The sequence below is a fragment of the Erythranthe guttata genome, chromosome 5 (genome assembly GCF_056151865.1).
Source record: "Erythranthe guttata isolate IM_541 chromosome 5, IM_541, whole genome shotgun sequence".
Taxonomy (NCBI): domain Eukaryota; kingdom Viridiplantae; phylum Streptophyta; class Magnoliopsida; order Lamiales; family Phrymaceae; genus Erythranthe; species Erythranthe guttata.
This window is the reverse complement of record NC_142537.1, coordinates 102,227-114,317: the sequence shown is the minus strand read 5'-3', so window position 1 is coordinate 114,317 and position 12,091 is coordinate 102,227. Positions and strand designations below refer to the sequence as shown.

The 12,091-nt window shown below is 36.0% G+C and overlaps 3 protein-coding genes across 19 annotated transcripts; all 3 read right to left on the bottom strand.

Annotated features, from left to right (window-relative positions):
* Positions 1–1,486: 1,486 nt before the first annotated feature.
* On the bottom strand, positions 1,487–2,187 carry LOC105952612 (uncharacterized). Its single transcript, XM_012976180.2, has one exon. It carries the CDS (start codon positions 2,030–2,032, stop codon positions 1,739–1,741), a length of 294 nt encoding a protein of 97 aa, XP_012831634.1. The 5' UTR covers positions 2,033–2,187; the 3' UTR covers positions 1,487–1,738.
* Positions 2,188–3,225: 1,038 nt separating this feature from the next.
* On the bottom strand, positions 3,226–4,319 carry LOC105952635 (glucuronoxylan 4-O-methyltransferase-like protein (DUF579)). Its single transcript, XM_012976210.2, has one exon. It carries the CDS (start codon positions 4,180–4,182, stop codon positions 3,301–3,303), a length of 882 nt encoding a protein of 293 aa, XP_012831664.2. The 5' UTR covers positions 4,183–4,319; the 3' UTR covers positions 3,226–3,300.
* A 729-nt stretch (positions 4,320–5,048) lies between these two features.
* LOC105952633 (squamosa promoter-binding-like protein 12) lies at positions 5,049–10,806 on the bottom strand. 17 transcript variants are annotated; one of them, XM_088818331.1, is made up of 7 exons: positions 10,674–10,769; positions 8,041–8,140; positions 7,654–7,699; positions 6,784–7,546; positions 6,482–6,618; positions 5,693–5,947; positions 5,049–5,564 (listed from the first exon to the last, which is right to left on the bottom strand). In XM_088818331.1, the coding sequence occupies exons 4-7, from the start codon at positions 7,482–7,484 to the stop codon at positions 5,233–5,235; spliced, it is 1,425 nt and encodes a 474-aa protein (XP_088674457.1). In that variant the 5' UTR covers positions 7,485–7,546; positions 7,654–7,699; positions 8,041–8,140; positions 10,674–10,769; the 3' UTR covers positions 5,049–5,232. The 17 variants fall into 17 exon arrangements, 16 of the variants coding, with proteins under 16 accessions (XP_088674457.1, XP_088674459.1, XP_088674466.1 ...); XM_088818333.1 differs by having other exon boundaries at positions 8,055–8,140; XM_088818340.1 differs by lacking the exon at positions 10,674–10,769 and adding an exon at positions 8,248–9,124.
* Between the last annotated feature and the right edge of the window lie 1,285 nt (positions 10,807–12,091).

Below are 12,091 nucleotides of genomic sequence, written 5' to 3'. Positions count from 1 at the left end.
TTATCTGGTTCTTAAGCAGGCCAATCATTTTTTTTTAGTTTCTTTTTGCCATCTATTTTACCTACACATACCTAAATATAAAAAAAAATGAGTTAAAAGTAAAATCAATAGAATTATTATTATGAATTTAAATTTCAAAGTATTAATAAAATAAGATGAAGTATTGGGGCAGCGCCGTAGAAATGACATGCAAAAAAATTGCCAGAAATGAACGCAACAGCAACGTCTACATTAATAGTTAATTTGATTGATTGGTTTGACTTGTATATATTTCAAATGCATGCCCCTAACCTAATTATTATTGTTGTCAACATCTAATTAGACTTTAAGTAAAATTAATTTGGCAAATACTACAAATTGGGCTGAAACCAACCTTTAGCTTCAGGTATACATAGGCCCAAATTACCTGATTTTAGTTAGGATAATAATATCCACTATTCGCCGATATTAAGAGGTCTAGTTAATTAATTGGATGATTTAAGGATTGATGAGGCCGTTTTAGTTTGAGCATAGAAATGATTTAAATTAAGACAATTTCGTTTTCCAACATTGCTTGTAGTGTACTCATATATATGACATATGCATGTTAGAAGATGATTTTATTTTGTTGCACAAATTTGTTTTGAAACATTAATATTTAATAGTTGTTGATTATAATTAGTAAGTGAAGGTATATATATAATAAAAAATATATATTAAAGGTGGATGCTATGATTATGGTTCTATTATGTAGCACATGCCTGAAGATGCTTCAGCTAGCAAGCAGAGCATATATATATAAAGAGAGAATGGATCTGATATCTCTAAGTAGATGAATAATGATACCTAGCTAGCTAGGGTTATATAACCCTCCTCATTCAGACACATCATATCATATATTATATGCATCTCTGCCTAACTGACCCAACTACTAAAACTGATTTACTTCATTATTATTACTAAAAAGTGAGGGTTTAATCAAATATTTCTTACAAAATATATGTTAATCAAGTACTGGAAATATATATTTATTCATAGAACAAAGGCATATGCATGCATGTGATTTTGATGAAAGTTTGTTAGAAATAATAATGATGATGGTGGGAAAGGCAAATCCTAGTTAACAATAATAATAGATATTTTGTGCTTGGGGTGGGGTTCATTAAAACCAAGTGGATTGTTTGATTAATTGGAAGACTAATAAAATGATTATTATATTGCATCCATATATTTGCAGCACGCAGTTGAGATAAGTGATTTTTGATTTGTGTATTTGCTTTATCCACTCCCACCAAACTTGGAATGTATGTATGGCCTTCATCATGTTCTCTAGCCAGTCAAATGCTTGCCTTTCAAATCATCATTTCTTTTTTTTTTAATCAATTTTTTATTCGACAATGTATGTTGATTTAATTCTCTGTGCATTATTATAAACATTGGGCCCAAATTGTCAACGATATGGGCTCAAATTAAACCCACTCTAAAATTCATTTCAAGAAAATAATAATTTCAAAACAAGCGCTGCGTGCCACATTATAAGATACAATTCATGCATGTGGGCTAATAATTCATGCATCTTCTGTTAATATTCTCATAACACATCACATTCTACTTTATAAAAAATGTAAAAAAAGAAAGAAGACACATCAATAGAGGCAAAATCGTTGATTAATACAAATTAATTATGTAACAACGGAAGTTATATATATAAGCTAAGTGTAAGATTGCATATACCAATCCGGTAACATTATATTGTCTTTCAGGAAGGCCGGTTGTAATTGGGTGGAGGAACCGATATCCGAACCGGAATGGGGCGGCCGGTCCCTGTTCCACCGCAGCTACTACAGGCCATCCGACCGGAACCGGCACAAGTCCGGCAACCAATGTCACCATCCGACCAGCGCTTGCAGAGACAGGTGGAACGCCCGGAGCCGTTGCAAGTGGAGCATCTGGAACCCATAGTCGTGTTTTCGTCAATCACTTGTTTCACGATAAGTGCGCCGGCTAACACGCCGAACCCGGTGGCTAGCTGAGTTAACACGAGTGGGCCCATATATACTGCTGGTTTTTGCTTTCCTTATAGCTTGAGTTAACAGGAATGAGAATGTTGAACGGAAAATAAACAATTAGAAGCAGATATTTATTTATTATCTTTGTGGGGGGTGATTTATCAGAAAATTTTGAGGGGTTTGCGTGAGGTGGAATAGTACACGTAGCTCCCTCCCTTGGGATTTAATTTAAATGGAGATATATATATATTTGTATTTTGATTCACTAATTCGATCTACACACAACACGTTTTATTGCTTGGCTTCAAATAAATACATACATACATTTATCATTTATGAATTGGTAATCCTTCTTGCCTCGGCTGACACACTCCACGTGGCCAATCCTGAGCCTTGAGATAATTACTACATTATATTTGGGCCGAGAAAATATGTCGAGGCCCATTATTTTTTATGTGGCCCAAATTTAATGTCCAAGTGGATAGAAAAGATGTCGGCAAGAGAGCCCCTTTTGTCATTAATCATTATATTATTATTCAAAACAAAAACAAAAAAGCAAAAAAAATTAATAAAATTATATTATATGTGTGTCGGTGCAGGGAAGTCTGTTTCAAATACTTATTTTGGTTTATTTATTAATAATAAATATAGTAAAATTAAAAGTAAAATATACAGAGAAGGAAAAGAAAAAGGAGGGAGGAAGTAATATTAATAATGGGAATTGGTATGGGTAGAGTCTTTATCAGATATAGTTGATGATGATGAATGAGCCTTTAATTTGTAATCAACATATATTCATTAATTAATACGTTTACCTAACTACTTTATCTTATCATATCAAGTATATATCATACATAGGGCATCCAAAATACAAATAGTTAAAAAAATGATAGATCTACTGGCTAACAAATCCAAATATATATATATGCTTTCATTATTTAAATTCATCCATTCATTTTTTGTGTTGTCACAGTCACACGTGATCATGTCTCAATTTTTTTTGAAAATATATACTCAAAATTCGCTTGAATACTTCCATTTCATTTGATATATGTACTCATAATTAATTTAGGTCGTCGATTAACTCTAGTTTCAATTCCTATCAACAAAAAAAAAAACTCTAGTTTCAATTTCAAAAAATAGAATAATAATAATTTATTGATTATAACCATAAATAATTAATTAAGATGACCGACGTTGGATAGAGCCTTTGAAATCGAAACAAAAAATAAATAAATAAATAAAATGATTAAGTTGTATTCAATTTTCACTAAAAACAAAAGAAGGAATTACAGACCACCATCATAGGTAGCTAGCAGAAGTGGGTGGTGGTGGTGGTGGTGGTGCTGATGTTAGTGGGTGGAGGCGGAATCTGAAAATGCCAAAGCCTCCCGACCGCCTTAACCAAATGCTTCTTGCACAGAAACATTTCCCCGTACATTTTCTCCACCCTCCGGTCCACGTCGTGCAAGAACACGTGCGTCACCCCCTCTTTTTTCCTGTTCCTCGCCATCACCGCCGCCGAATATATCGCCGCCATCCTCCCCGGCGCCTCCCCAAAGTACCCCCGCGGCGCGTCTATCATTATCAAGTCCCATTCTGTATCGTACACCTTGTCCGACAGCATGTTAAGCGCTAACCTGCATTTAGTGTTGCCACGTATGAATGATCTGGTTGCAGAGCAGTCTGGTTCATTCCGGTAGTGGAGGAGCAGTTCGTCCGCCTGGGAGAGTTGAGTTCTGTAGGGCACCGTTTCGGCGTGGAGGGCGTGGGCGGCGTCGCCTTTCAACACCGCACTGAACCACTTGGGATCCTCTTCAAGGAATAGCGTCGTGCCACGTGGATTGAGTGCGTTCCACATCAGGGAATCGTGTCCCAGCCCGAACACCAGGAAATTACACGCTCCTCCCCCCAGGGATTTCAGAACATCGAATGTTACAGTTATCTCGCCGATGGACTGCTGTGGCACAGTGCGCAGCGTCGCGTAGTGGACAATGGCTTCCAGCTGCTGAGGCGTCGTCGTCGCGGCGGCGGCTTTACTGGCGCCGCCGCAGAAGAGCGGTGAAGGGCGGTTAGTAGTTAAGAAGAAAGCAAATAGCAAGGCACCGCCGAGCAAACCCCCGAGCAGGAGACCGAGAAACCATGGGTTCTCGGGCTTGAAGTAGTGCTGGTTCTCGTTTTGGATTTTCTGCATATTTTGTTGTTTTAAGATATGAATTGAATTGAATTGAATTGATGTCCTTTTTTATTTACCCCACAGGCAGAGGCAGTACAGTGTGTAGTATTGATTCAACAAGTCGACGAATTGAATAGAAAGACATGTGATTGGCAAATAAATACCCAATTAATTACTACAAATGTATGGGGATGCATATAAATAATATTTCAAGGGTCGATGACACATCTCTTCTCTAAACAAATATATAATTTACTAGTTAGTATATCAGATTGTTTAATTTAAGTTTATGCATATTGACTTATTAGACTAAATATGGTTTGTTATTCTTCCATGCATTGATAATAAAGACATTGTATAATAAAAATATAAATAATACATGGAAGTTGATGACTTGAGTTTATTGGGCCCAGATTTGTTAACCCCAAAATGGAGTTGAGAAACATAAGCACCGCATGCATGTATAACTGGGCTTACTGTTGAAAAGAGTTGGTTGTGTTAAATGGGTTTTTGTAAGTAGCAGTAGCCTAATAACTTTACTTACATTAATTCTACACCATGTATGTATGTATGTATGTATGTATGTATGTTCCTTCACTCACTGTCTGTATATATGTTACTACTTACATGTCCGACACACCCACCACACAAACCCATCTCATCTCATCATCATCTCAACATTTTTAATAGGCCCCATCCATCAAAGTGTCAAACAAATCATTCACCTACTTCACATTAAACCTCATCTACCTTTCTCATTATCTATATATCTCTTTCATCACTCATTCATTATGTATGCTCGCTACTTCAAATTATTCATAATTTCGACACACTAATAATCAATCATCATTCCAACTAACTGTTACTTCAAAACAAATCCCGACTCACACCAAATTAATTGTTCTTAATCAAATTATCTTGCTGTTATCTACAGTCTTCAAACATTAAATAACAGCTCAACCTCACTATTAAAACTGTCCAATGAATTCTGCAACATTGTCCCGTTCCCACAAAATAGAAATTCACTGGACGCCGTTTACATGCCCAAGAACTGTGAACAGAGAATGGTTAATTCAATATATTAGAAAAGAAATCAGCACTGGCACCACCACCGTATGGTGGTGGTGGTTTGGAGAGGTGGATATCCTGAAAGTTGGTGTTTGTGGGGAATGATTGAAAATTGGAATGGGAGAAATGTTGTCCAGTTAGCCAGAATTCGGATGAAGAGAGAGGCACAGCTTCTGGTATTGAATGAAATGCTGGAACTGGAACGGATTCTTGTTGAGATGAAGAATCCCATGAGGAATTACTTGACAGAAGAGAGAGAGCACGATCATACTCCGGTGCTGCTGCTGCTGCATCTACGCATGATGACATCATCGATCCCTTTGAACCACCACCTATCAGAGTATAACACAGACACAGAGATCGATATTTTAAACCATCGAGATGTATGTAACACGAGCAGTATGCGTTGTTTGAGAATAACATAAAGAATAAGATAGACCCTGTTATAGGAAATATGAACCTGGATTGAAGACCTCAGAAGTGGCATTCTTGGTTGCAAAGAGTAACGCGTTGTCTGCATTTGGCATATAAATGGCATTTCGCAGCTTGGTTCCTGGAGTGTGCAACTGTTCATCAGTAACTCCATCTCCATAAGACTTTGAAGGACACCCTTTTGTCAGTGTGAACTTGGAGTTGTAACCACTATCCCATGCACAACTTTCTGGAGTTTTGAGTGGCGAACTGTTCAATACAAAACTCATCTGCTTGCTTCCACCTGTGCATGTAAAAAGCAAATTCGAGATAACATCAGGAACGAATCAGTGGTGCTACTGATGTTCAACTTTTGGAAAGATAACATGGGTATGGGCGTGGGGGCGGGAGAGGAGAAATATAGTTAAAGCACAACTTATTATGGCCGGAAAGTAAGCTAGCCATAATCCTTGTGTGAGAACAGTCTTTGCTTACTTTTATCGAGTCATGTTCTGTTAGTTGTTGATATGTTCTCATATCCTGAATAAAATATGCATGCAAGTCACCTGCTTTTCATCTCAAAGTCCTACTGATGGTTTTCCCAAACAGGGTATATAGAATACTCAGTGTTTCACATGTATTCTATCCCCATTAAATGGAAAGACAATGAAATGAGATAAATCTGCACATAAGCTAATTTAGACAAACTTATAAGCCTGCTTCGTATCTATGACTATTTGATAATGGATAATGGGACATCTGGTGAAGTTTATGCGGACAATAGAAACTGTGTTAAAAAGTTGGAAAAACAGAGGGTAAAAACAACTACATCCAGTACCATAGAATGGCGATGAGAGCCTAGTAGGATTAAACTGGATAGTTTCCTGTTGTGGCTTGCGGCGCCGTGCATTATGGTCAGACAGTCTTCTTCGGCAACTGCGCTTCTTTTCATCAAATTCAGACAAGCCATGGAACCTTCACATATAGAAGCAGCATTATTAAATCTTCGAAAAATCATTCAAACTAGGCTAAAAGGGTTTAGCATGAAATAGAATAAGAGGGCAGTCATATTGGCATCAACATATATTGCTTAATTGTATGCATCTTAACAAATATTATTTTTTTCTCATAGAAAATTACCTACTGCACTGCTGGCAAAATCTGCGCTCAAGTCCTCCAACAATAACCTTTGGGCATTTCGAATGATTGTCACAAACTCTATGCTTTCGATGATATTCTTTAGCCAGTGAAAGATCAGTGATGCAGCCTTGAACTTGACAACATATTCGGGCATTTTGCTTAGTTTTCTTCAGGGTAGTGGATGATGGAGTTGGTGTATGCATCATTGGAAAGGAGGCGGCGCTCTTAACTGTGCCTCCAGCACCACCACCACCACCGCCGCTATTTTCAAAATAAGTCCTCTTCCCAAGCTTCAAACCAATCAATGGTTCGCCTGAGCCAACAGAAGCTTCCGGCTTTGGGGAAGTTTCTAGAAACTTCGTTCCATTCATTTCCATTTTCTTGCTAAAATTTCCAGAAGAGCCTTTGAATTTACCGAACCTGAAATTGTGGGTTTGCATTCCATCTTTGGTGGTAGAATCAGTAGAAGCTGATATGGAACTCTTAACTGAAGATCCATGTCCACCATCAGAGACAGAGGTAACACTATTGCCATCAAATGCAGACAGATTGAAAGATCCAGCATTGTTATCTGCATCATCAACAATCATCCAATCCGCTAATTGCAGCTTTTTAGGACTTTCGATTGCTTTTGGACCAAATGCAACAAAGCTTTCCCAATCCCACTTTGCATTGCACTCCATCTCATAAAATTGACTCATTAAACAGCCCAACTCAGTTATCTTTCTGCACAGAGTGCATTCATTGTAAGCTGAAACCAGATCTGCGAATTGTAAAATCACGACTAGTCAAAAAGCACGAAACTGAAAAATGGAATTGTACATATAGCTAATGTAGACAAAGTGTTGAGTATACTATCAGAAACTGTACCCTGGAGATATGATAATTAATCACCCCATGAAGAAGCTAAGGTACCCTGTTTCAAGAAATTGACGAAATCGCAAAGAGAGGAATCAATATGCATTTAAGAAAAAGAAAATGAAAAAAAAAAATAGCAGTCAGCCCAAGAAATAGACAAAATTCCAAATACAAAAGCAAGCAAATAACAAAAATACCATCTTTGAACAAGGGAATCCCTAACATAATGATAATCACAGCTCCACTAGTAAATAAACGTCACATACCATCATCATCTACCACTCAAAGCATAGCTTTTCTTATGATTTGGTAAAAAGGAAGAAGGTGAGATGAGATTACAATTCCTCCCCTTTACCGCACCAGATCAAAGAAAAGTGAAAGAAAAACAAATCTACTTACTCCCGTATATTCACCTTCCTTAAAATAAAGTAGCTAATTATTTGTTCCTGTTATATTGCAGTCAAACTTGTTGATGTGTTTCACCACCACATTATCTATCCTGCACAAATAAGCAAAACAAACGATTGAGAACTGTTGGCCAAATAAATTCGGAAATAAAAAAAGTCAGAAACGTCTTAAAATGTCGCTTTCAATTCCTTTGCCCACCTACCCCACCATCTCGTCCAAGGAAACACACACACACACACACAGTGTAATGAGTAAACAGTTGATTCTCAGAAAGAAAATAGAAATGTGAAATTATGTTTCAATCTTGGAAATGTTGACCCACAACATATGATCTGAAGAACTAGAAACCCACATTTGAATATTTCACCAAAAACAGGGTTACTTTTTGAACACTTTATGTTGATGTTGTTGATCCGGCAGTTACGGGTTTTTTTTTTCTTCTTTTCATTGGAATCAACAACTGAACATTGAAGGAGATTAATGAGAAACTCTTCCCATTTCAAATGGAAAATAAAAACAAAAAGGAGTAGAGAGAGAGAAAGCAACTTTCTTCCCCAATTTCAAAAAAATGAAATTACTTCCCATAGTCGGAAAAATTAAACTAATAAAGCCCTTACAGAAAAAAAAAATCTACTGTTTGTCCAAAAATAGCAACAACAAAATCAGAAGTAATCAATTTCCACAGGCGGTTTGCTAGCTAATCAATCATTGCAAGGGATTAGCAGCAGAAGATGGCTAGTTAATCGGATGAATGAAGCACTGAAGAAAGAAGTGTAAAGAGTAAAGAGAGAAGCTGCGTACCACCCATGTAGAGAGAGAATGGAAAGACAAGAGAGAGAGAGAGAGAGAGAGAGAGAAAGGGAATGGGGAATGGGAAGAGGAAAGTAGGCGGTGTATTTGTTTTGCTATATGCAGAAAGCTGGGAGACTTATTACTTACTATTCCTATTAAATATCTTATTAAAAAAATATATTTTATTTTTGGGGGTTTTTGCATTAAGAGTTAGTTTGCTCTATTTGTGTTCAATACTCATTAGAAGAATATAATTAAATTAGGAGAAGATTAAAATGTGGATGGGGGATGGACGAAAACACGGGGTCGGCGTGAGCTGTTTTTACCGTTTGAGCAAGTGGCAAATTAATTCAACACGTGTAGGGTGGAGATTGGATGGGGGTGGAGGACAGAAGAATGGGGGTTGTCTTGTAGCAAAGTTGGTTCTGACGACGACTGGTAATATGCCAGAAACAAGTGGGTGCTGTGGACTGATTAACACAATGGGATGATGATGAAGAATTGAGTATTCAACTGGGTCGCTCTAAACGAGTGTTTTGTTGTTATAGAAAAAAATTGAGTTGAGTAGCAGCATCAGCTAAAAGTGAGGTTATTTATATACATATACACATTAAATTGGTGTGTTGTTTAAGGTAAGGTTGGCACCACTGAAACTGAGCTTGTTACTAATTTCACCCACTAGCCACTGCCGCTATGTCTTTAGAGATCCAATAATAATGGGCCTGTAATATTTTCACATTAATTACACTTACATTGTTTTAGATATTAAATGATTATATTGTGTACAGACTACAGATAGATATATTTCACAGCATTCGGAAAGTATGTATAATAAATAAGGCAAAGATTATATTAAAGAAATTGCAAGAAAAGAAGGGTATTGGGGAAGATAATTTATTTGAAAATATAGGAGTACATTGTGTGTGTGCAGGAGAGTATGTTGTACATTAATTAATTTGATAATTTGAGTGAACAAAAAGAGAGAAAGAGTAGATGATGTGGGGGGTTGGGTTAATTAAGCCATCCCTCCACTTGTAGCCGTCCTGATTATCTGGAATAGAGCTGTTTGTGAGAAGGGAGGGGTAAACATACATATATATTTTAAAAGAAAGAAAGAAAGGAAGGAAAAAGAGAGAGTGGGGAAGAAATAATGGTTACTCACATGAACCAATGACAACAAAAATGAAGAAGCCAAGCAAGACAGGGCCAACTGGGAAGTCGTTTCCCTTCCTGAACCTCTCTTTGTTATATTCTTCTCAAACCTCTCCACCTTCCTTGAAGTTGTCTGTATTAATTCAGATCAACAAATACTTCAATGCTTGCTTCCTAACTCTCTTTATTCAATTTCCAGCACACACAATTACTTACTTTTTTCCATTTCAAATGAATAATCAGATCAACACACATAAAAGATAGTCACATTTATTTCCTGATTTTTTTTTTATTTTGTCAGAATATTCTAACTATTCAAAGGAAAGAAAAAAGTAAAAGTACGATCAACACGAGAACAAGACCTATGAGATTATTTATTTATCTTCAAAAATAAATTATGCCATCGATTCTCAAATAAATTCCGTAACACAAATTCAACAGCAAATGCATCGAATATTTCACAAGCTTATATACACCATTAATAACGGAATCTATACGATCTGCATTGACGAGGTTTCACCTAACCTAAGAAACACAAACACACACACACATATATATATATATATATATATAGAGAGAGAGAGAGAGAGAGAGAGAGAGAGAGAGAGAGAGAGAGAGAGAGAGAGAGAGAGAAACAAACAAACAGTCGGCATTTGGGTTCTATGAAGACGAACTATTACCATTCTTACGGTGAGAAAGGATGGATATCCGGTGAAATCCGAAGAATAGATTCAGGCTATTTTGCTCCGGCGAGGCAATTAAACACCGATCTCCTCCTCTTTATCTATTTTTTAATGGTTTTCTAAATTCCCAATATTTATTATAAATAAGATATACTACTAATTGTCAGTCCCATTATGGACGCGTCACTGGCTAGCTTGTAATTGGGTCAAACACGTATACGTTGTACGTGGCATGATCTTATTGGAATATATCCGTATGCGTAGATTGGGCTCACTACTTGCAATTTATGGGCTATAGAAATTAATTGATTGCCCATTTAATTCTTTCTGAAACCAATGGGCTGAGCAAACTCAATTTCAAACCTACTGGACCCAATACATGCATAATGCAAATTAAATTCCACTACCTACTACCAATATAAATATGTATAATATCACCACATGCATGCATGATGCCATTTAAAGTAAAACATCTTACATATTTAATATAAATTAATTCTCCAAAATACATTAACTCACCAATTAATAACATTAGACCTCATACGTTATACACGTGTAGACTGCATTGTTTGATCCCCTTAGTTTTTCAATCAAATAAAGAAAAATATATTTTATATATATATATATATATTAAAAAAAAAAAAAAAAAAAAAGGAATAGAGAATAGGTTTGGCAAGTTCCCACCTTCAATCACGTGGATGGATCGGTATCATACAAGTTTAATCAAACTAAACCCCACCGTACCATTGAATTGTTCCATTAGGCATCAGCTAATTAAATAATTATGCACTTAATTGTTTAATTAACCCGGCCAAAGTGATTATGTTAATGAATATTATTATTATTATAATGATGAAATGCCCACATTTTCTTCCTTTTTACAGGAGATTTGTCCACGTATGCACTAATCTGACGGTCCTAAAAGGTAGGCTGTGACTGTGAAGTATTGCCGGCAAATGGAGCATTAGTGTGAAATATACATAATTTTTTTAAGGGCTAAATGACAGTCTTCTTTTATATATATATATATATATATAATATATGATGATGATATGTGGAATTGGAATATTGGTAATAAAGAATTAGTGGTGATGTTAGGTGGTAGTCAGCTTTGAAAATGTCAGGTGGAATGTCTTAATCTTTGATTAATTTCTTAATATTTGTGCTAAGTGTTTCTTATAAGATGACATAAGAATGTTTCTTCTGATCTTGTTATTTGTTTGTAGGGATATCAACACTTTCAAGCCTATTTCAATTATTGAGTGGATGATATATGTTGAAAAGACATCCTAAGGTTCTTTCTATCTTTTTTAATTCTTAAATTAAATTAAATTAAATTTTCCTTAAAAATTAAAATACATAGAATTAACGTGTTTATTTATTAATACTAATACTAATAAATGAAAAAGAGCAAT

What these genes read in the sequence shown, in the direction of transcription:
- LOC105952612 (XM_012976180.2), bottom strand. Translation starts at nt 2,032, where the DNA reads ATGGGCCCACTCGTGTTAACTCAGCTAGCCACCGGGTTCGGCGTGTTA.
- LOC105952635 (XM_012976210.2), bottom strand. Translation starts at nt 4,182, where the DNA reads ATGCAGAAAATCCAAAACGAGAACCAGCACTACTTCAAGCCCGAGAAC.
- LOC105952633 (XM_088818331.1), bottom strand. Translation starts at nt 7,484, where the DNA reads ATGAGTCAATTTTATGAGATGGAGTGCAATGCAAAGTGGGATTGGGAA. An exon ending in TTTTGCCAGCAGTGCAGTAG is followed by an intron (nt 6,619 to 6,783) that starts GTAATTTTCTAT and finishes CTATATGTGAAG; the next exon opens with GTTCCATGGCTTGTCTGAAT. An exon ending in TTCTGAGGTCTTCAATCCAG is followed by an intron (nt 5,565 to 5,692) that starts GTTCATATTTCC and finishes ATACTCTGATAG; the next exon opens with GTGGTGGTTCAAAGGGATCG.